A 23499-nucleotide genomic window follows, 5' to 3' on the forward strand; every position below is an offset into this window, starting at 1 on the left:
GGCAAGGCTATGTGTGCCTGTAATTCCAGCATTGAGGGCAGTGAGAGGCAGATCCCAGCCTCGGCAAAATGATGACCTCCTGGTTCCGTGAGAGAGAGACCCTGTCTCGAGGTAATACGTCAGAGAATGATAGAGGTAGCTCTCTCTTCCCCCATCCTGCTCTGGCTTCTTACACCCACATACATACAATGTACTCACCTGGATAACACATACACATGCACACACACAAAATATAAGATTCTTTTTTGGGTTTATAGGCATGATGATTGGGTATTCATGCCTTTGCATGATATGTGCCTCTCATGACTTTGTTGCAACCTAGGCATATGACTTTTGTCTGACATGAAAAAAAAAAGCCTGATTTGGGGGGACTGGGAGATAGCAGTTAAATGATATGTCAAAATGTGTATAGTTAAGTGATGAAATTGGAGCCAGAGTTACAGACTTTGGTTAATTATCACTGTTTTCTTTTACTGCTACCTTGTCATTTTAGGAATTTGAGTAATAATAGGATAACCACCTTGGAGGCTGGTTGCTTTGACAACTTATCAGGTTCTTTATTAGTGGTAAAATTAAACCGGAACCGAATTAGCATGATTCCACCTAAAGTCTTCAAGCTGCCTCATCTCCAATTCTTGTGAGTAACAAAATTGATGGATTATAAGAGACAAGTTTTCCTTTACAGAAGTTTTTCTTTTTTAAATTATTGTTAGAGTAACTCAGTCAATTTTCTAACTGTAAAATTTTTTTGTTAAAGGGAACTAAAAAGAAACAGGATTAAAATTGTAGAAGGTCTTACCTTCCAAGGGCTTGATTCCTTACGCTCATTGAAAATGCAACGGAATGGGATTAGCAAACTCAAAGATGGAGCATTTTTTGGGTTGAATAATATGGAAGAATTGTAAGTACTGGGATGGGGAGAGTTGGTAGGACGCATTCTGGGCTTTTAATGCTAAATAACTAGAGTAGTTGCTTAGTTAACTGAGATATTTGGTTTTTCTGATATGAGGTAAAATGCAAACATCTTTCTTCTCCCTTTCTCCTCCTCCCATCCAAGATTAAACCCAGGGCCGTACACATGCTACATGCCTTGCTTTCATACGGACTTTTAAGGTTTTGTTTTTTTTCCTGTTTTTTTAGTTAACTGGTATTTTTGTTATCATTCTTAAACTTTTCAATATAAAATAAATTATATTGCTTTGACTCAAAATTACCAGAATTTATCTGAACCAGGAATTCTGTTCCACTTGGTATGTTGGTTTTATAGATTCTTAATCCTTTTAGGGCTAGATCTTAAGTTTCTTGGGTCACTAGAGTTCAGCTAGTGTCTGCCTGTTAAAACATTTAATGGAGATTTAAGATCTTGGTGTTGAATGCCTTGTTTTGAGTTACTCCCTCTCTCTATAATTGTACAGAGAACTGGAACATAATAATCTTACAGGAGTGAACAAGGGGTGGCTGTATGGCTTGCGAATGTTACAGCAACTGTATATGAGTCAGAATGCTATTGAAAGAATCAGCCCTGATGCATGGGAGTTCTGCCAGAGACTATCTGAACTGTAAGTATTGAGTGGTATTTCATGGGAGGGTGTGAGACTAGAGCAGATTGGAGTAAATTAAGCTCATGGTAGTTGTGAGATCTAGCATCCCTATTTCCTCAGGCTTTGTTAGAAACATTAAACTTAGCATGTCAGTGGTGTGAAATTTGTAGGTTGGGCTAAATACAATAATTTTTGACTTTCAATGTTTCTTTTTCTTTTTTTTTTTTTTTAGGGATTTGTCCTATAACCAGCTGACCCGCCTTGATGAATCTGCCTTTGTGGGTTTGAGTTTACTGGAGAGATTGAATTTAGGGGACAATAGAGTCACTCATATTGCTGATGGTGTATTTAAGTTTCTTTCCAATCTTCAGACACTGTAAGTTTTCTGTTTTTTTTGTTTTGTTTTGCTTTGTTTTTTAAAATCTGTTTTAGAATGATACTAAGCAAAAAATGGATATATGCTAGTATTTTGTGCTTCTTTTGTTCTCTATCCCATAAATAAATCTTACAGCAGTATATACCTTAGTCTGAGATAATCTCATAACAGCAAAGCCTCTCCATGTCAGTTGGCAGTGTTAGAATGCATTCATCAGCTTGTTCTCCTAATGGATAGTGTACCAGAACTCCTGACTTTGTCTGGAAGGAGGCACATGTATAGTGGTAGCAGTCTGTTCACTGGTAGTAGTTTGAGATTTTTTGGGTCTTTGTGGGCAGTACTGTGGATTAAAACTTGAGCACACTAGGCTAGTACTTTACCACTGAGCTACATATTCATGCTTTGCCCCAAAGAAACTAACCTCTTTTATCTTTTTGGTTTTTGGAGACAAAGGCTCAATGTGTAGCTTTGGTTGGATTTGAACTCTTAGCTCTGCTTTCCAGGTGCAGTGATTATAGACATGTACTATTATGCCTGGCTAAATGGTGTGTGTGTGTGTGTGTGTGTGTGTGTGTGTGTGTGTGTGTGTGTAAGTGCTTGTACATGTAGTGCTTCTGCTGTTACTGTGTTCAGTGGAGTACTCTCCTGCCATACATAAGGCCAATAATCAATAGCAGCACTGATGATGAATTTTATTAAGATTGTTTTTAGGAGCCGGGTGTTGGTGTTGCATGCCTTTAATCCTGGCACTTGGGAGGCAGAGGCAGGTGGATCTCTGTGAGTTCGAGGCCAGCCTGGTCTACAGAGCGAGTTCCAGGACAGCCTCCAAAACAATACAGAGAAACCCTGTCTCGAAAAACCAAAAAAAAAAAAAAAAAAAAAAAAAAAAGGAGATTGCTTATAGGAATCTGGCTCAGGTACCATGAGATTGAAGTAAGTGTCTCTTCCTTTCCCCATTAACTGTTAAAACTATTTGTAAATTCTCAGTGAGGTGTGGGGCCTTGTGAGTCCCTTCTTCCTGTATTCCAGGATGTTGGTGGACCTTATCTTTTTTTTTTTCTTTATGAAATTTATTTTCTTACGGGAAGACAGCCTTCACTTTATTGCACTAGTAACATCTGTAATTCCAAAGTACAGGACAAGCCTCAAGAGGTTTGTGTTTTTTAACATAACACTTGTCTGCCAGGCATTGTAGAAGAGGATGAGGAAAAGCCAGGACCTGCTCATGAGGCCAAGAGTTGGGGTAGGGTGAAGTATGGGACAGCAATAGCCCTCTGACAATTGGTTTCCTATCAGGGAATGGGCCTCATCTTATATAGGTAATCACAGCTTCTGGGAGTTTAAGATTATTATACTATGTCATACCTGGAAGACAGGGCTCCACAACATTCTACCCTTCTGCCCTTTCTTCCTGCCCTTGTATTCTTTCCATGTCCTCTTCCATGATATTCCCTCTTTGTGTGTGTGTGTGTGTGTGTGTGTGTGTGTGTGTGTTCTCCCATTTATGGCTGAGGTTTTTCTTCTTTTAAAGATTTATTTATTATGTATAGTGTTCTGCCTGCATGTATGCCTGTACGCCAGAAGAGGGTACCAGATCTCATTCTAGATGGTTATAAGCCACTATGTGGTTGCTGGGAATTGAACTCAGGACCTTAACTCAGGTTAAGAGCCAGTGAGACATCTCTCCAGCTACTGTGACTGAGTATTAAATACTCTTGTTCTCTTTGACCAGTAATGATTCTCTTCAGTTAATTGCTGGCCCACTCCACAAAGAAGCATCTCTGATCAAAGCTGTCAGCAGCATTAATCCATAGTCATAATCGATTATGTAGAAGTCAGATGTTGGGCACATCATGCTCATTGGGAAAATAACAGCAGTTGCTTCTTTACTAGGGCAGCTATGGACTTTTGACCATGTTTCTGGAGCAGGCCTCAAATCCAGTCACAAAGTGGTTGGGTAACAGACTGGTTGATATTAATACCAGTTGGTGTATCTTGTCTTGCAAGTCCATTGTGTTGCATACAGGGTCCACAGCTGAGTAAGACTGTTGGTAACAATGTTTCCCCAGTACTATGAGGCTAGTCAGTAGGAAGGAAGCTTTCAGCCTAGTCTAGTTTGAGTTCTTTGTTCTGAGACCAAACTATGTGGTGCCTTCAGCAGTTGTGTCTTACCATATAGTTCTGGTGGGCAACCAACAACAGGAGCAATTGCCTGTACTGTTTTGAGGGCCTTTGGGGGCCTTTCTGTCTAACAATTTGTGGAGAGGTAGCCCACCCTGGCCCTGGGGTTCTCATTTAACAGCATATGCCTTCTGGTAGCAGCTTTAATCTCTCATGCGTGGTACGTCCACTAAAACTTATCTTTTTTAATTTTATTTTTAATTAGTTTATCAAGTATCAGGTTTTCTTAGGAGTAGAGGTTTTTCCATGTCCATAGCTTTAACTGACTTTCTTTCCTCCTCTTTTCCTACTCCCCTGCTTTCTTTCCCCTGTAAACTTTTCTATTTTGTTTGTTTTCTCCTTCCTACTTTTACATTTCATGGGTTCTATCCCTTCTCCCTAAAAGTTATTTTATTCATCAGATCCCACTATAGATGGTATGATCGACCACATCATGGTTGCTGGGAATTGAACTCAGGACCTCTAAGAAAGAACAGCTAGTGCTCTTAACCCAGTGAGCTCTCCCCTCCCCTCCCCTCCCCTCCCCTCCCCTCCCCCTCCCTTTCTCTTTTCTTTGCTTCCCTCCTCTCTTCCTCTCCCTCTCCTTTCCTCTTCTTTGATCTCTTGAGATAAGGTCCTACTGTGTTACCTAGGCTGGCTTTGAATTTTCCATCTTTCTGTCTTAGTTTCTTGAGTCCTAGGATTATAGGCATGAGCCACCATGCCTTTTTGGGTAAATAATTTCTATTATTTTCTACTGTGGAGGAGGGGGAATGTCCTGAAGAATTGATAATAACATAAAACGAGCTGTGTTAGCATTTTACTTGAAGAAGGCTAAGCAAGAAGCTATCTCTTGGGCTGGAGAGATGGCTCAGCGGTTAAGAGCACTGGCTGCTCTTCCAGAGGACCCAGGTCCAAATCCCAGCACCCATATGGTGGCTCACAACCGTCTATAATGAGATCTGATGCCCTTGTCTGGCCTGCAGACATGCATGCAGACAGAACACTGTATACATAATAAATAAATCTTTTTTTAAAAAAGGAATCAAGTATAGAGTAACATAAAAAAAAAATCAGTCTCTCTTGGCATCCATACTATTATATATAGTTTTATAAATCAGAAAGCATGTGTCTTATTTAGGATAAGATGACTTTAGGAAGCTAGAGTTATGAAATATTTTTAATATAACTGATACTTTATCAGTACATGATGTATATACAATTGTACTTCTTCTGAAAATGGAATAGTGAGTTTTAAAAGAGCATACTTTTCAAGTAACCATTTTGCACAGTGTGCATGCCATTTTTGCTTCCTAAGGGAATATTAGATTGCTCTTGAGCTGTGAAATTCTGTGTTGGTATTACTCTTTGAACTATTTTAAGTTTAAGGGCCCAGAGGAAGGCTTGAAAAAAAAACACCCAGAAATCCCATGAGTCTAAAAGTTTATTTGTAAACTTTACCTATTTTCTTTATCTTGAAAGCCTCCTTTTTGTAGGCCCCATCTCTACAATTTTTAATAGGCTAGTACAATTAGATGTGGTTTACTAGGAAGATTAGTAATCTTAGCAGGTTGGTTGCTTGGCTCATCTATCTGTCTGTCTGTCTGTCTATCTATCTATCTATCCACTTATTTGTTTTTATTTATTTATTTTTGAGACAGGGTTTCTCTGTGAAGTTCTGGCTGTCCTGGAACTCACTATGTAAACCAGGCTGCCTTGAACTCACAGAGATCTCCTGGCTCTGCTTCCTGAGTGCTGGGACTAAAGGCATGTGCCACCGAAACTGCTTAATTTATTAATTTGTCTGTGTTTATCACAAATATTCCTTTAAAAAGCAGGATTGAGTCTTCACCATAAACAGTAGTTAAAATAAGAATCAAAGTGAGCATGTCCTTTTGTGCTGCTATACCAGGATGCTGCCTAGTGGTATGGTGGTCATATTGGCTGACAACTTCTTCTTCCTGACTCTTTCAGAGATTTGAGAAACAATGAAATTTCGTGGGCCATAGAAGATGCTAGTGAAGCCTTTGCTGGACTCAAAAGTCTCACTAAATTGTATGTATCTGTGATGTTTGTGCTTATCTAATAGATGTCTTTTCAAGGAGCAGTTGTAATTGTTATTGGATAATGTTTATTTTATATGGCCAGAAATTCTGAGCTTTCCTACCATCTACTAAAGGAGGGAGCTTTGTTTGTCAAATAGTGTGTTATTGGGGTACTTTTTACTTACAAAGTATTTATGGAAATTTATTTCTTAATTAGTTTTAGGGTTAGCAGTTTCATCACTGCATGACCATACATGTTTCATTGTTCTTTGTTGTCATTCATTCCTCTCCCCTACTGTCCTCTTCCCACCTCCTCCCTGCTTGGGTTGGTCCTTTTTACATCCTGGAAGTTCCTTCTGCTTTCTTATGACTTACGCACCATTCCCTATTTTCCACCTCCCTTAAGATCTCTTCTTCTCCTCTCATGATCCCTTTTCTCATTTCATGACCTACAGACACATACATCACACACATATATGTAATTCTAAATCTAGGTTCTGCATATGAGAGAAAATGCTTGGTGGTGTCCATTTCTGTACAAATTCCATAACTTTATTTTTATTTAGGGCTACATAAAAGTTCTGTTGTATGTATGTGCTACCTTTTCTTTATCCATCCATATTTCAGTGGATACCTAGGCTGTGGCATATTGACTTAGAGTCATTCGGGTATGTGTTTGCCAGTAGCTTACCAGTAGCTTATCAGTAGCTTAGCTGGGCCTTATGGTAGTCCTATTTTCAGTTTTTGGAGGAACCTCCATAGTGATTTCCATTGGACTACAAGTTTACGTTCTCAGTCCTGTAGAATTTAAATAAGTTACAGAATAATTTTCCATTCAAGTAAGAGAAATATTTTGAGAAAATATAGTTGAGCTGATAGCATGTTTAATTATGTGAAATATATGGGAAATAATAATATGAGAAAATACTCTCACATGAAACATTTTACATCTCCTATGAGAAGAATTTCTCTGAAGATTTATACTTGTCTGAATGTCTTTAATCTGACCATCTTTTTATTAAGGAGAGAAATGGGGAATCTAGCCTCATGTGGCAATGGCGAATTACCAGTATTTAGTGGTTAGGATGACTGTTAAGAGGCATTCAGAGGAGCTCTGTAACCTCAACAGAAGCTTTTGTGTTATACTTTGCCTTAATTAGTAAGTTCATAATTTTCTTAAACATGTTTGCTTTTATTAAGCTACAATTCAGTGTGTATATTTTTTCTCTCAGTTGTGTCTCAGTAAAGACATTAAAGGGGCTAAAGAGATGGCTCAGAGGTTAAGAATGCTTTCTGTTCTTTCAGAGGACCTGAGTTTCGTTCTCAGCACCCATAGTAGGTGGCTTATAACCACCTGTAACTTCACTTCAAGGGGTCTCATGTCCTCTTCTGACTTCCACAGGCACAGCACTCATATGAATATACCTCTCCCCCACTAGCTACACACAGACACATAATTAAAAACAATTTAAGGTCTGAAGAGATGGTTCAGTGGTTAAGAGCACTGGCTGTTCTTCCAGAGGTTCTGAGTTCAATTCCCAGCGACCACATGATGGCTCACAAACCATCTATCTGTAATGAGATCTGGAGCCCTCTTCTGGCATGCAGCTAGAACACTGTAAATATAGTAAATAAGTCTTAAAAAAAAAAAGTAGGGAAAGGAAGAAGGGGTAATGGAGGAGGATGGTCCAGTAGTAAAAGGTGCTTTCCTCTGAGTGAGATGACCTCAGGACCCACATCATGGAAGGGCATAATGTATTCCTGCAAGTTGTCCCTTCTTCATGCACCATTGTGATTAGTATGTACACACACACACACACACATACAATTAAAAAATAATAATTTAAAAATGTGTTAGTAGTATTATACTCTTAATTTTTACTTAAGTATACCTTTTATAGATAAATGCTAATGAATTTAATTTTATTTCAGAATCTTGCAAGGAAATCAAATTAAGTCAATTACACAGAAAGCATTCATTGGTCTTGAATCCCTTGAGTATTTGTAAGTATTTCATATGTAGTTACTCTGTATAATCTCTGTGCTGGGTGTGGTGGTGCTTTCCTTTAATCCCAGTCCTCAGGAGGCAGAGACAGGCAAATCTTTGTGAGTTTGAGGCCAGCCTGGTCAATATAGCAAGTTTAAAGCCAGATAGGGTTGCATACTGAGACTGCCTCACAAAGCAACTTTTGTTGTTAATGAGAGGTGTTCATGGGCATTTAAGCATTTATGTAGCTCACTGTAGAAATGGTTACTGAGGTTGCATTTCTTTTGATTTCAGAGATTTGAACAACAATGCTATAATGTCAATCCAAGAAAATGCCTTTTCTCAGACTCACTTAAAGGAACTGTAAGTATTTTTTCTCTTTTAATTGTTAGTGATTATTATATGTAAAGTACACCATCTGTATGCCTGGTGCAGATAGAGGGCCAAGGAAGGTCATCAGGTCCTCTGGAACTGGAGTTACAGATGATTGTGAACCATCATGTGGATGCTAGGAATTGAACCTGGGTCTTTGGGAAGAGCAGACAGTGTTCTCTTTTTGAGACAGGGTTTCTCTGTGTAGCCTTGTGTGTCCTGAAACTAGCTCGGTAGACCAGGCTGGCTTCAAAATCATAAAGATCCGCCTGCCTCTGCCTCCCAAGTGCTGGGATTAAAGAGTGTGCCACTACTGCCCAGCTGCAGACGGTGTTCTTAATCACTGAGCCATCTCTCCAGCCGCTCATTATCTGTAAAGAAAAGAAGGTAATTCAGATGTTTTCAGAGGCCTGTGATTTAAGCAAGAGACACAGAAGTGTTAACATTGAGTTGTTTCAGTAGTGGTGTCATTTAGAGATACCCAGCACTGAACAGTCAAGAGTGTGTACCATCTGTGTGCTGCCTGTGCTCACCCGTGGGATCCTTAGCACCACTCCTGGGCTGAGAGTGTACTTTACTTTCTGGACTCTCAGAAATTTGTCTCTAGTTCTTACCCTGGGATTCCGTTAAGGGGTAACAGTTGATTTTGTTCTTTTACTTTGTGAAATTGATCTAGGATTTTGTGTTAATAATTTCAATGTGTGTAAACTACTAAAGTGGTCAAAAACTTTAAATGGTACAATAGAAAAAGATAGTGTTTTATACTTTTTTCACATAAAATTTTTAAATTAAATTTTGGTGTTTTGCCTACGTTTATGTCTGTGTACTGTCTGGTGCCTGTGGAGTCCAGAAGAGGGTGTCATATACTCTGGAATTGATGTTACAGACAGTTGTGAACAGCCATGTGAGGGCTGGGAACTAAACCCAGGTCCTGAAAGAGTGGTGCTTTTAACCACTGAGCTATTTCTCCAGCACCTTCTATATATTTTTTAAAAATTGCCTTTTAAAAGAAATTTATGTGCATTTGGGTGTAGTGGCTAACGCCTTTAATCCCAGCACTTGGGAGGCAGAGGTAGGCAGATCTTTGTGAGTTTGAGACCAGCCTGGTCTACACAGTGAATTCCAGGACAACCTCCAAAGCAATACAGAGAAACTTTATCTCGAAAAACAGACAAACAAAACAAACTTATGTGTATGTGTCTGAGTGTATGTAAGTGCACCGCATGGATGCATGATTTCATGGAGGTCAGAAGAATGCATCAGAGCCCCTGGAACTGGAGGTACAGGTGGTTGTGGTATGCCTTGGGGGTGCTGGGCAACAAGTTCGGTCCTCTGTAAGGGCAATAAGAATTCTTAACTGTCAAGTCATCATCTCTCCAGCCCCTAAAATTGGTTTTATTAGTTTAGAGCATTTTCTAAGCGAAGGGAGTTAGCTAGGAATCATTATTAATTTAAACTGTGGTGTTGGAAAATCAGTATTTTAAATGCTGTGGCTAGAGGCATTCAGTAGAATCAGTTCATGACAAGACAGTGATAAAAATGAAGAGAAAGCTTGTAGGAATTTTTACACAATTTGATATTATTGTGACTTTTGTAGTAGTTTATAGAAGTCATAGTTTTAGGACAGTGACATAGTTCAATGAATAATGGTGCCTGCCTTTAGGCCTCACAATCGTGACTTTGGTACCAGAACCCACATGATAGAAGATCTGACTCCTTCAAGTTGTCCTCTGACTTCCATATAAGTTCATGGCATGTAGCCAGGCATGATAGCAAAGGCCTTTAATCCCAGCACTGAGGAGGCAGAGGCAGGCAGATCCTTATGAGTTCCACACCAGTCTGGTCTACGTAGTGAATTACAGGATAGGTAGAATTATGTAGAGACTGTAAGCATTCAGACTGATCAGGTGGAACAGGTACCCTGGCACTCGGGAGCCACAGAATACTGAGTGTTTCACAGCTCAGATGGAAAGGTATCCTGGAGCTCGGGAGCCAAGGACTACCACAGGGCTCAGTAAACGTAGCAGCTTACAGCCCTACTTCAGGGAAAGGCTTCCTCAGTGTATCGGCTCTGCTCCGGCAGGAGAGTGTCTTCAAGCTGGGGATGTTTGCCCATTCTAGCAATTTTGCTCCTGCAGGAGGTTTCCCTGGCGAAGTTGCTACAGTTCAGCTGTGCTCCTGGGAGAGTGGATAGCGTAGTGTAACAACTCCGCTCTGCCAGGGAAGGTTTTCCAGGCAGAAGTGTTAAAGCCCTGCTCACTCTGCCCTGGCCAGGGTCGTCCCTGCTCCGCCGCAAAAGAAGGTCTTCACCCAAAGCTCATCTAAGGGGTTTATTAGGAGGGAAGAATCCAGGAGACTGGCTGCCCCAAGGGATCCTCTTGCCTCTTCTTCCCGAGTGCTGGGATTAAAGGTGTGTGCAACCATGCCCAGCTTTGAAGAAGGATTTTCATGAAATGAAGGTGACACACCATGTGAATATTGAGTGAAACTGTCTAGGCAGGAAAGTTCAAGTGAATTGAGGCCAGACAGTTCTGTATCATGTTGGGTTTGTAAAACAAGAGGAATTTGCTATGGTCTCTTCCTCCACTCCCCACCCCAAAATTAGGAAAATTTGGGGGGATTTTGAGAGACTGCTGAGCACTGAGCCAGGAACATAGTAAAAAATCAAATGACTAATATCAACAACAAAAAACAAAATACTATGAAAATGTGAACTATGGATGTGACTAGTTGTTAAAATACTTGCCCAGCATGTATGTAACACTGGAGTTATTCCCTTGAATTATATTAACCAGATGTGGTGATACATGCCTATAATCCCAGTATTCAAGATATGGAGGCAGGAGGATCAGAAGTTTAAAGTCATCCTCAACTACCTATATCAAGTGTGAGGTCAGCCTGGGCTACATAAGACCCTGCCTCAAAACTCTTTGGAAGATGATCATTAATTATTTTTTTTGCTATGTTATAAAAAAATTGAAGAGATCTTATAAGATAATTGGATTTATTTCTAGGCTTAGCTAACTTGTAAGGATTCAGTTTATCTTTTTTCTTCCAGTATAGTCTGAGGATCAGCAAGAAATTTTAACTATTATGAGAACTGTTTTAACATATGCTTTGGATAGCAGGCAGTTTAGTTTCAATATAGAGATCCATTAGGGAGGTGGTGAGCAAGGGGCAAGTGTGAAGAAACTTCACACTCCTGACTCTTCTAGGCCTTTCTGTGTACTTTTTGGGCAGGGAGGGTACAGGATCTCACTATGTAGACCAGGCTGCCTTTGAGCTCCCAAGAGATCTGTCTGCCTCTGCCTCCTAAGTGCTGGGTGTGGGTTTTCCCATGTTCATACCTGGTAACCCTAGATACCCTAGACAACTGATTGTGTTTTTCTTCCTGTACCATTCCCCAGGTGATGTCTGGCTACTCTGGCCTGCCTTTAAGCAAGAATCTTTCTAGGCTGTTTTAACCAGAATCCTCCTCAGTTTTGAGGTTGCTGCTTAGTAATGTGCCACCCGCTGATGCCCACCCTCTTTCTCTTTGGTTAAAAATTCCCAATTGCCGTTGGCTGTAATTGGAGTTGAGCCCAGCTTCTTTCCTCGTTGTGAAATCCCACTGAGGTGATCTCTGTGCCTCTGAGATGGTCTTGAATACACTCTGCCTCATGATACTTTAACAAGTTTATTGAGTAACTTTTTCTTTAACAGTTAATGGTGTGGCATGGATAGGATCAGAGTCTTCATTAGATCCCCGGACCTCTCACCCAGGACTCCCAAATGTACACTTTTGAAATCTTTGTCTTTATTCCTGACTGATTGATCAGGGATCTAGTGGTGAGTTAGGCTGGTGAATATTGCTCTGGACAAATGTCCATTGGCGCTGGTAAGGAGAGATTCTGATTGTGGAGATTCCAAGTGCAGTCTCTAAAGCTGGGACCAAGTGCTCCATTCTTCAGGAGATACCTGCTGTGCTGGAGGTCTTCCTGGGTGATTGTTTCCTGACTCCCAGGTAAAGATATTCTTTGTAGAATCCTTCTGTTTTCTTGATTGAATTCTGTTTCTCCTACGGGAATTTTTCTATCCTCACTGGAATCCCTGGCAGTAACATGTCCTGCTAACTTTGTCCCCTTAATTATCTTCTTCCTTAATTAGTGGAACTTCATTGTTACTGGTTCCTCTTAAGATTACTACCTTCCCATTGCCATTTCTGTTTTTCCTCTTAACCACTAGTTCCCTTGAGTCTTTTGATGTATCTTTCTGAAAATCTCCCTTCTTCATTTGTCCATCCACCTCTGTCATACCATGTCCCACTTTAGCTGTTTCACTTCGGGCCACCTGTCCTCCATCGGGGACTCCAGACTCCCAAATAGCTGTGTGAATCTGAAAAATACTGAATGGAAGTACTATTTTATCTGTACTTGGATGGACTTTGGTGATACCCAGATAGCTCCTAGGTTTCCCTGTAACCTCTCTAAGATTATATGTCATGCCAAAATAAATTTTTTGATTGTAAAAAGATAATATTTTATTGGCTTATTGGCATATATTGGTTATACATAGGTTTCATTATGGCATTTTCATACACATGTGTGATATAATTTGGTCATTTCCTAACTCCTTTAACCTTTTATTCTCCACCACTTCCATTAATCCTCTTACCAAGTAACCCCACTTTTATTTTTATGTCTATTTTTGTGACCCAATAAGTTTCATTACGGCTGTTTGGAAGCATGGGCATCTTACCTGTGGCTACAGTACTAAAGAAAATGTTTCTCCATCTCCCAACAGCCATTAACAGTGTGTAAGTCCTCAGAGGGGCCTAAGCTTGACAGTTTCCTTCACACGTTATATGTTTCACCCTATCCTTCAGGACTATGTTCCCTGTACTGACACCATACAGTACCAAGCCATATATGTACTATAAGGCTATTGCTGCAGAATAATAGAGTTCCCTTGTCCGTCCATGTCTTGTGTGCTGTTGCTGCCTTTTCATTACTTGTGGGTTGGGACTTTTAGCAAATTAGAATTATTTGAACCCAAGGCACTGTAACACTATAACACTTAATCTGATAATCAAGATGGCCATTAAATCGTCAATGGGTGAACAGCATATACAGTGTGAATGTACTAGAGAAAGGAATAGTTTATGTCCTGAGTGGGATAGCTTGAGATTTTATCACATTAATCAAAATGGCACACAATTTGCAACTTAGGAGTTGTTTACATTTGTGCTTTTCCATGTAATATTTTTATTATTAACCTCAGGTGATTGAAACTGCAGGAAGCAAGCTGTGGATGAGGGAAATATACTGTATTTGTAAATAGGTATCTTTACCTCTTTGTTTTACAGCAGCCATTTGGATAAAAATGTAAAGTATAGAAAACAACAGCTTTTAAATCAAAACAGCAACCTTTAGGAGGCAGATGGGAGAATCTCAGTGAGTGTAAGGCCAGCCTAGTCTACATTGTGAGTTTCAGGCTTGCCAGGGCTACAAAGAGACCCTGTCTCAAAAAAAGTAAATAAACAAGTGAGTTTATGTTAGTGTTTTACTGAATTCCTGGGTTCAAGTGGACCTTTTGCCTCTTTCCCAAGTAGCTGAGACTGCAGGAGTATGCTATAATACCTGACTCTATCTGAAAAATCTTTTAAGAGTTTATCTCCTTTCTTATAAAAAAAGAAGCATTAAACTAATTAAGTTTATTTGGTATGTTATCTGGAAAATGTCAATTAAATGCTACTAAACATTCTGTAGGTTAAAATAAATACTTTGGAAATTTTTTCAAGGTCTTAGAAATTTGTTCATAGTTCATGCTATCTGCTGTAGTGTTAGCAGTCATAATTTTGATATTTTGTTTGCCACAGAAATAACTGCTTAATATACGTACCCTTACCCACGTCTTCCCATGAACCTCTTTGAAACTGAAGCACTTTTGTATTATATTGTTTGCAAAAACTTTCAGGAACACATTAGAGTAAAATATAATTATCTGTGATGACAAAGGTTCATGAGAAGATTAGACAAGTGCAGGTTTCAGATAATTTATGATAACCACACTGATAATTATACCGCTCGCTGCATTCAGAACTTACAGAATTCTGATGAAGGAATTATGAAATCATTATCCAAAGATAAAGCAAGAATTAATTATGGGGGCTGGAGATATGACTCAATGGCTAAGAGCATTGACTGCTCTTCCAGAGGACCCTCCTTCAATTTCTAGCACCTATATGGCAGTTCACAACTGTCTGTAACTCTAGTCCTAGGGGATTGCATGCCCTTTTTGACCTCTGAGGGTGCCAGACATGCATTTGGTACATAGACATATGTAGACAAAAAACCCAAACACATAAAAAATAAAACACCTAAAAAATTAATTATGGGGCTTGAGTTTAGTATTATATGTCTTTAATCCCAGCACTCAGGAGGCGGAGGCAGTTGGATTTCTGTGATTTCCAGGCCAGCCTGGTCTAGAGAGTGACTTCTAGGCTGGTCAGGGCTCCTTAGTAAGACCATGCCTCATTAATAGTGGTGGTGGTGGTGATGGTGATGATGATGATGATGATGACGATGATGACGACTGAACCAGTAAAGTTGCTGGTTCTTTAATGTTCTCTTTCCAGATTTAAGGAACTCATTTTTTTTCTTAAGCTTTCTATGACTTGGAACAAGTTAGCAAACTATATCTTGGGGGTGTATGTGGATATGATTACCTTTTCTCTATCTGAGCTCTCCAGAATTCAGAAACTTAATGAACATCATTATTTTCTTGGCAATATAATTCTTATTTAAAGTGAATTGGAATATATTCCCCTTTAACAGTACTCAGTTGGAGGATTTGATTGGAATGTCGTTTGAATGACATATAAAGTCAGGTATGACCAGAGAGTTTTAAGGAACTCAGGTTGACCTTAAGGCATCAATGTTTATAAAGCTTCTACAAAAAAGCTTATAGGATTTTCCTTATAAGTCGTGCTCTGGCTGTCCCAGAGTATCTTGGGAGTCTCTAGGAGAGGATTCCCTAAGGTAAATACTGGCGATTATGTCTGGTGGCCAGTTCCTGGCTTGACTTCCTAGCCTACTGAGAGGCTTTGAGAAGTTCCATCAAAGCAAATTTTAAAAGACCTCTGTGGCTAAGCACTATTCTCACTGCACTGTAAATAATGAGCCAAGCTTATGAGACCCGACTTAATTTTTAAACAACAATAAAGGGGAAGGAGTGGTTGTGGAAAGAGAATTGTTTCATGGAAAGTTATAGTGTGCCCTTTGTGGTTTCTGAAGTACACATTTTTGTCGGTCCTTATTGAGTTCTTGGTCCTCTAGTTTGCTCTCTCCAGCTTTCTGAGATGATGTTTCCATTTATTCTCCGTCATCATGACTTGGTACATAATAAAACAGCCTTCTGCCAAAGTTTTTAGTTGTAACTGGTGACTTTCCGTAATCATAATCAGTTTTGTATAGCCTACCTTCCTGTATGTTGCTGGGTGGAAACTGGGGAAATCTGACAGTTGCCAAGATTCATCCTAACTCTGAAGATGCTTTGAGATCAGTGTCTAAGAATCTTTGTAACTTTTGTTTTGGTTTTTTGAGACAGGGTTTCTCTGTGTAGCCCTGGTTGTCCTGGAACATTTTCTGTAGACCAGACTGGTCTTGAACTCAAAGAGATCCTCCTGCCTCAGCCTCTCATGTGCTGGAATTAAAGGTGTGGCCACCATGGTAACCTTTTCTGGACTTAGAAACTTGAGTTTAAAGTTTGTTTTAGCCACTAAACCTTGTTTTTATTTTCATAGGAATGCCCCCCCATTAAATATATTAAGTGCTCAAACCACCTAGTGATATCTTTGTTGTTGTTGTTTGCTAATTTGTTTCTTGGTCTTCAGTTTCTCTTTGTGCTTGATGGTGCATGGCTCTAGTGTTGGGTTACAGGTCCAGAGGCTTATACTTCTTGCTCTTACAGAATTTCCTGAGGTTTTCTTTTTAAGTCTGGTTAATGACAGCAAGGACATGGGCAGTCGATTTTCAGACTGCTCAGTACTAAGGAGAGCTGCTGTGGGATTAGGGTATCTATACAAAGCTGGGACACCTTCACCTTCAGATCCTAACCTGCTACCTACATTAGGCACCACACTATGTTTTCAAAGTCTTGGTTTCTGTTTCTAAAAAAATAGGACCATAAATGTTTACTCAGATTTTATGTATACACAGCCACACACACACACACACACACACACACACACACACACACACACACACAGCACACATATGTTTTTGAGATTATAATGGTTATATTACCTCTCTGTTCCTTTAAAAAAGAAAACAAAACCTCTAGCAGGCAAGGGTGGTGACTTAGGCCTATAATCTTAGCAACTGAGAGGCTGAGGCAAGAGGACTACCTCAGTTCAAGGCCACCTTGACCTGCTGAATATTACATTCATAACATTTCAGTAGCATAGTACTGCCCACATACAATATTTGTTTGTTTTGTTGTTGTTTTTTGAGATAGGGTTTGTCTGTAGTTTTGGAACTCGATTTGTAGAACAGTCTGACCTTGAACTCAAAGAGATCCACCTGCCTCTGCCTCCCAAGTGCTGAGATTAAAGGCATGTGTCACCATGCCTGGCTTCATAGTGGTTTCTTTCACTTCTGTTTCTTTTGCTTTCTACCCCTCACATACTGACTCTGCCTACAAGAGCCTAATAATACACACACACACACACACACACACACACACACACACACACACACAATTTCCCCAAACTGCATGAATACTACATAATAAGATACTAATGAAAAATCTTTTAATTTATATGTAATGCTCTCATGAGCCTCAAGATATTTATGTAAAGCATGAAGAAGAATGCCAGGAAGCATAGAAGTTTTAGTAAGTGCAGACTTAAAAATATTTTAAGGGTTGGGTAGGAGGTGGTTTGTGAGATGAAAGCACTTTCTAGGCTCCCAGGCAGGTGATCCGAGTTGGATTCCCAGATCAGTGGAAGGAGAGAACCTCTACATATACACTGTGGCATGATCTCCACTTCCCACTAAGTCCACCAAGTTAAGGATAGAATATTTCAGCCATACACAAAGAATAAGGTGTAGTGCTCCCCAAATTGTTTGCTTTCTCTGCCAAGAGATCATGAAGAGAAAAACACTGATTCTTCAAAAGGATCTGTTTTATAGACTATATTTTTTTTAAAGTGGCTCTTACTCTAAGTCAAAGTATACATTGCCAGAGGGCTGAAGTACTTTCAGTCTTGATGAAATAATTTGGAAATAGCAATATACTTCCCACAATAGAGCTCTTCAGTGTGATTAGCCTTTGCCTAGGGTTCAGGAATATAATGATGGCACATGACTATCCACTTACTTTTCACCTGGATGTACCAGTTATTAACCTTCTGACAGACTTACCCGGCTCACTCTCACCATTGCATTCTCTACACATACATAGTTTTTGTGTATACATTGTGCATGTAAAAGTCTTTTATTGATTTCAGACCATTTAAAAGTTGTAGAGAGACATCGAGGGGCTGAGAGTTGGCTCAGTGGTTAAGAGCACTTGTTGGTTTGGTTCTCAGCACCCACATGATAGCGCACACCCACCTGTTTCTCCAGTTTCAGGGGATCTGATAACCCTCTTCAAACCTCCTCAGGCACTAGGTCCACACACATGGTACATATACATACACATCAAAATAAAAAAGTATAGACATCATGATAGACTCCTGAATAGCTTGGCATGTATTTCCTTAAAAAAAGGACCTTTTTTTCTCAATATGTTTTTATTTAAATTAGAAACATGAATGTTTCACATGTCAGTCCCAGCTTCCTCTCCCACCCCTCCTCCCTTGCCACTCCACCAGCTCCCCAGCCCCCCATCCAATCCCCACATCAGTCCCCAGGGAGGCTGAGGCCCTCCTTGTGGGGGATCTCTAAAGTCTGTCATTTCATCCTGGGCAGAACCTAGGCCTTCCCCATGTGTCCAGGCTGAGAGAGCATTCCTCCATTTGGAATGGGCTCCCAAAGCTCATTCATAAACCATGATAAACACTGATCTACTACCCAAGGCCCCAGTGATTTCTTTGGCATCCTCACTTTGACTACATTCATGGAGTCTGGATCAGTCCCCTGTTGGCCTCTCAGACATCAGTCTGGGATTCAAGAACTCCCCCTTATCTGGTCAGCTGTCTTTGTGGGTTTCATCATCATGGTTTTGACCCCATTGCTCATCACTCCTCCATCTCTGTCACTGGGTTCCCGGAGTTCAGTTCAGTGTTTAGCTGTGGGTATCTGTCTCTGCTTCCATCAGTCCCTGGATGAAGGTTCTAGGATGGCATATAGGGTAGTCATCAACCCTATCATCAAGGAGGGGCTATTAGTGTAGTCTCTCCACTATTGTTTAGTTTGCCAGTTGGTGTTATCCTTGGAGATCTCTGGAGATCTCACTAGTGTCAGCTCTCTGCTCAAGCCTATAATGACTCGATCTATTATGGTATCTCTCATCCTGCTCTCCTCTATTCTTACCTCGATTCAACCTTCCTGCTCCCCCATGCCTTCTTCTCCCCCTCTCTTTTTCTTGGTTCCCTCTCTCCTCCCCCGATGTTCCCAATCTGTTCAGGAGATCTTGCCTCATTCCACTTCTCTGGGGTATCATGCATCTCTCTTGGGAACCTCCTTGTTTCCCAGAATCACTGGCAATGGGATTGTAGGCTGGCACTCCCCTGATCCATTCTAAAATCCATATATGAGTGAGTACATACCATGTTTGTCTTTTTGTGTCTGGGTTACCTCACTCAGGATGGTTTCCTCTAGTGCCATCCATTTGCCTGCAAATTTCAAAATTCCATTGTTTTTCTCCGCTGAGTAGTACTCCATTGTGTAAATGTACCACATTTTCTCTATCCACTCTTCAGTTGTGGGGCATCTAGGTTGCTTCCAAGATCTAGCTATTACATATAATGCTGCTATGAACATAGTAGAACAGACATCCTTGCTGTGTGAATGTGCATCTTTTGGGTATATGCCTAAGAGTGGAATTGCTGGGTCTTGTGGTAGACTGATTCTGATTTTCCTGAGGAATCTCCATACTGATTTCCATAGTGGCTGTACTATTTGGCACTCCCACCAGCAGTGGAGGAGTGTTCCCCAAAAAGGACATTTTTTACATAGCTACAGTATCATTTTCATACTCAATGAAATTAACATTTACAAAATTACAGTCTCTAGTAGATTGCTCATCTTCAAATTTTCCCAATATCAGAACTATCACCCTGGCTGGAGATGGAGCTTAGTTGGTAAAGTCTTTCCCTAGCATGCCCGAGAGACTCTGAGTTTAGTCCCCAGCAACTTGTTAAACCAGATGTGGTGTTGCACCCCACCCATAACCCCAGTATTTGGGAGGTAGAAGCACAAGGACTAGAAGTTCAAGGTCATCCTCGACTACACGGTGAGCTAAACGCTAACCTGGAGTGTAGGAGTCCCTGTCTCAAACAAACAAACACTCACATGTATATATACACATACAATATATACACATGCATATCCCTCCCTCTTTAGAACTCCCACCCCCAAACTAGAATCATGTGTCGGTACGTGTTATGATATATAGCTCAGATTGCAAGTTTGAGTCCAGCCTGGGTAGTTTAGTAACTCTCTCAGAGCAAGCAAACATGCATACATATATGCATTTCGTTTCATTTTAATGTCTCTTTACTTGTCTTTAATCTAAAATGGTTCTCTTGTCCTTCAGTCTTTTTTGATGTTTTTCATAACACTGTCATATTAGTAAGGCTGTCTAAATATGTTTTCTTACAATTAGATGAACTTTTTTGACAAGCAAATGCATAAATGTGTAGCAAAGTTATATTGAAGAAATCAGAGTAAAGCTAAAATGAAAGGCTCTCTTTCTTGCTTTCTTTCTGCAGAGTTCTGAACACAAGCAGTTTGCTCTGCGATTGTCATTTGAAGTGGCTACTTCAGTGGTTGGTGGATAACAACTTTCATCACTCTGTGAATGTAAGCTGTGCACATCCTGAATGGTTAGCAGGGCAAAGCATCCTGAATGTGGATCTGAAAGATTTTGTCTGTGGTTCGTATTTCTGTTTTAAAATTTTACAACTTCTGTTAACTGTTGTAACAACAGAATAAAGAGAATGAACCAAACCAACCAAACAAACAAACAAAAACCCACTCCAAATCGTGCTTTTTTTTTTAAAATTTTGGTTTTTGAAACAGGATTTCTCTGTGACTTTGGAGGCTGTCCTGGAACTAGCTCTTGTAGACCAGGCTGGTCTTGAACTCACAGAGATCCGCCTGCCTCGGCCTCCAGAGTGCTGGGATTAAAGGTGTGCGCCACTACCGCCCGGCCCCAAATGACTTTTGACAGCTCATCTTATGACCTTGTGGTGGTGTTCTTCAAACCATATCTCATTGATTACTTTTGCAAATACAGGATACATTTTGTGTTCTTGACTTAGTGTTTCATAAACAGTTGTGTTTCTTAACTGTTCTTGTTTGTATTAACTCAAGGGCCCTCTCAGTGCTGCCTTCTCATTGGCTTTAAGTGGCAGTGTGGATGTTGGCTTTAATTTGAGGGAAATTATTAATTTTAGGCTACAGTAAGACTTCAGTAAGTTTTTTTTTCAATGTGAAGACTTTTAGTAGATTTTGAAAAGAACCACTAAGAAAACTTTTGAAAAGGCATTAGTTTATATGGCTATCAGCAATGTTATAATTCTAAGTGTATAACAGTATGGGTTTGTAATTACCAATGTCAGTTTTTAGGTGTAGTTTCTTAGTAAAAGAACAAGATAGTTCTCTCTTTCCACTTGGGGGTGTTCAGGGAGCAAGCTTATGTCATTAGACTTGATGGCAAACTCTTTTACCCCACTGAGCCATTTCACTGGCCCAGATGCATTTTTTTCTTTCTTTTCAAGATTAATCTATATTTATTTTATGTGTATAGGTACATGTTTGTGCACTATGTGTGTGCGGTGCCCAGGAGGCCATAAGTGGGTGTCAGGTCCTCCGGAACTGGGGTTGCAGAAGGTTGTTAGCTCCAATGTGCTGGGAACTGAACCTGGGTGCTCTTAACTGCTCTCAAGTCCCTTTATGCAACTTCTTAGGTCTCAAAGTGGCAGCATATCTTTGAGACAGGAGAGATAGTCATAGGTTGTCCTGAATATAACATTTCAAGAATAAATCTATATTTTTCCTCCACAACTTGGACGGTCTTCTTTTATAATTAAATCTTCTTTACAGTGACTTGAATACTGTTTATGCTGTCACACATTCCCCTTTGACTTTTACTTAGTTTTAAATTTAAGATATACTATATGTTTTTGAGAAAGGATCTCACTGTGTAGCCCTGACTGCTCTCAAGTTCACTATACAGACTGGACGAGGTTGGTCTGGAACCCGCCTGCCTGTGCTTCCTAAGTGCTGAGATGAATGGTGTATGCCACCACTCTGCCTCATACTATATGTTTTATAGGACTCCGGCTATACCCTTGAAGGCACAGTGGAACGTTACTTAGTTCAGGGTTTCTATAACAGCCTCTCTGAATCCATAATGTTGTTATTTATGAGTCCATGGTGCACTTGCCAGTCCTAAACCAGTTTTCACTTCTGCATTTATCCTGTTTGAATTCTTAACTATTTTAATGTTAAAGTTATGTACAAAGTAATCTCAAGTCATATATTTATTAGTAGTCTCCATGAAAAACAGAGTAAGTTTATATTCTCATTTTCTGTATTATACAGAAAGGATAATGGTTATTATAAGCATTTGTATATGCATCATTATATATGTGACATACATATCATTATGTGTGTGTATATACATGGTATGTACCTTGAAATTCTTATGTAAGGTTTCCCTCCACTAACCCCACCCATTGATAATGCTTAGGAAATACATGCTAAGCACCTGAGAGTCTTGAGGATGATAGAAAGAGTACTGGTGCTGACATCCAGTCCACCTTCTCTCACTGACTAATGTCTTTGAGCACAACTGTTTAACTGGAATTCATTTTCCTCACCTTTAAACCAGGGATTAGATGGGGTTGGAGAGATGGCTCAGCAGTTAAGAGAACTGACTGCTCTTCCTGAGGAATTCACTTACATGGCAGCTAACAACTGACTCTAACTCCAATATCTGACACTTTCATACAGACATATATGCAGACAAAACACTAATGCAAGTAAAATAAAAATAAGTTATTAAAAGCAAAACAAAGAAAAAAAGGGATTAGGCTCTTTATTGTCTCCTTTGATTTTAACCTATGTGAATGAAGCTTATAGTTTTACAGGATTTGTTTTAAAATTGAATCTGAAGTAAAAATAAGTAACTGACTTGGCTGCTATTGCATTTCTTCCCTTTAGATGATTTTCTGAAGCCTCAGATAAGGACACATCCTGAAAGCACAGTTGCTTTAAGAGGTGTTAACGTGACTCTGACGTGCACTGCAGTGAGCAGCAGTGATTCACCCATGTCCACTGTATGGCGCAAGGACAGTGAAATCCTGTATGATGTGGATGTTGAGAACTTCGTTCGTTATCGCCAGCAGGCTGGAGAAGTTCTGGAATATACTAGTGTCTTGCACCTCTTCAGTGTGAACTTTACAGATGAAGGGAAATACCAGTGTATTGTTACTAATCACTTTGGCTCTAATTATTCACAGAAAGCCAAACTGACTGTGAATGGTAAGGAATTGTATTACTTGACTTTTGAAATACTTACTTTTTTAACTTATTTATGTATTTCTAGAATATACACCATGCCTATCTCCATCCTGATAGGCAAAAGTACTTTGAAAAACTTTCTACATCTAAATTATAAGTCACTTGACCAAGAAAATTCGGTCATGCCTCATATTTGGAGGGAGCTCTTAGTGTTATTTTCTCTTGAGTGTGGCATATGGAAGGGGTGGACTATTGGATTACCCACATACTTATTGTCCTGTGGTGATATATTATTTATGATTAAATAAAGCTACCTGAGGGTTCAGAATGCAAAGCTAGCCAC

General features: G+C 39.9%; 1 protein-coding gene and 1 non-coding gene across 5 annotated transcripts in view; both read left to right on the forward strand.

Moving 5' to 3' along the window:
- The window catches only part of Lrig2 (leucine rich repeats and immunoglobulin like domains 2), a 46298-nt gene that overhangs the window by 14214 nt on the left and 8585 nt on the right, over window positions 1-23499 (forward strand). For all 4 annotated transcript variants that reach the window (XM_040752112.1, XM_040752114.1, XM_040752115.1 and 1 more), the window contains 9 exons: window positions 494-637; window positions 758-901; window positions 1416-1559; window positions 1774-1917; window positions 6052-6132; window positions 8055-8126; window positions 8404-8472; window positions 20399-20562; window positions 22857-23177. In XM_040752112.1, the coding sequence (XP_040608046.1) occupies window positions 494-637; window positions 758-901; window positions 1416-1559; window positions 1774-1917; window positions 6052-6132; window positions 8055-8126; window positions 8404-8472; window positions 20399-20562; window positions 22857-23177 (1283 nt within the window). The remainder of the gene's footprint in view (window positions 1-493; window positions 638-757; window positions 902-1415; window positions 1560-1773; window positions 1918-6051; window positions 6133-8054; window positions 8127-8403; window positions 8473-20398; window positions 20563-22856; window positions 23178-23499) is intronic.
- On the forward strand, window positions 239-343 carry LOC121142520. Its single transcript, XR_005879562.1, has one exon. It is a non-coding gene; the product is annotated as a small nucleolar RNA U13 (small nucleolar RNA).

This window comes from Mesocricetus auratus, unplaced genomic scaffold (genome assembly GCF_017639785.1).
Source record: "Mesocricetus auratus isolate SY011 unplaced genomic scaffold, BCM_Maur_2.0 Super-Scaffold_100009, whole genome shotgun sequence".
Lineage (NCBI taxonomy): Eukaryota > Metazoa > Chordata > Mammalia > Rodentia > Cricetidae > Mesocricetus > Mesocricetus auratus.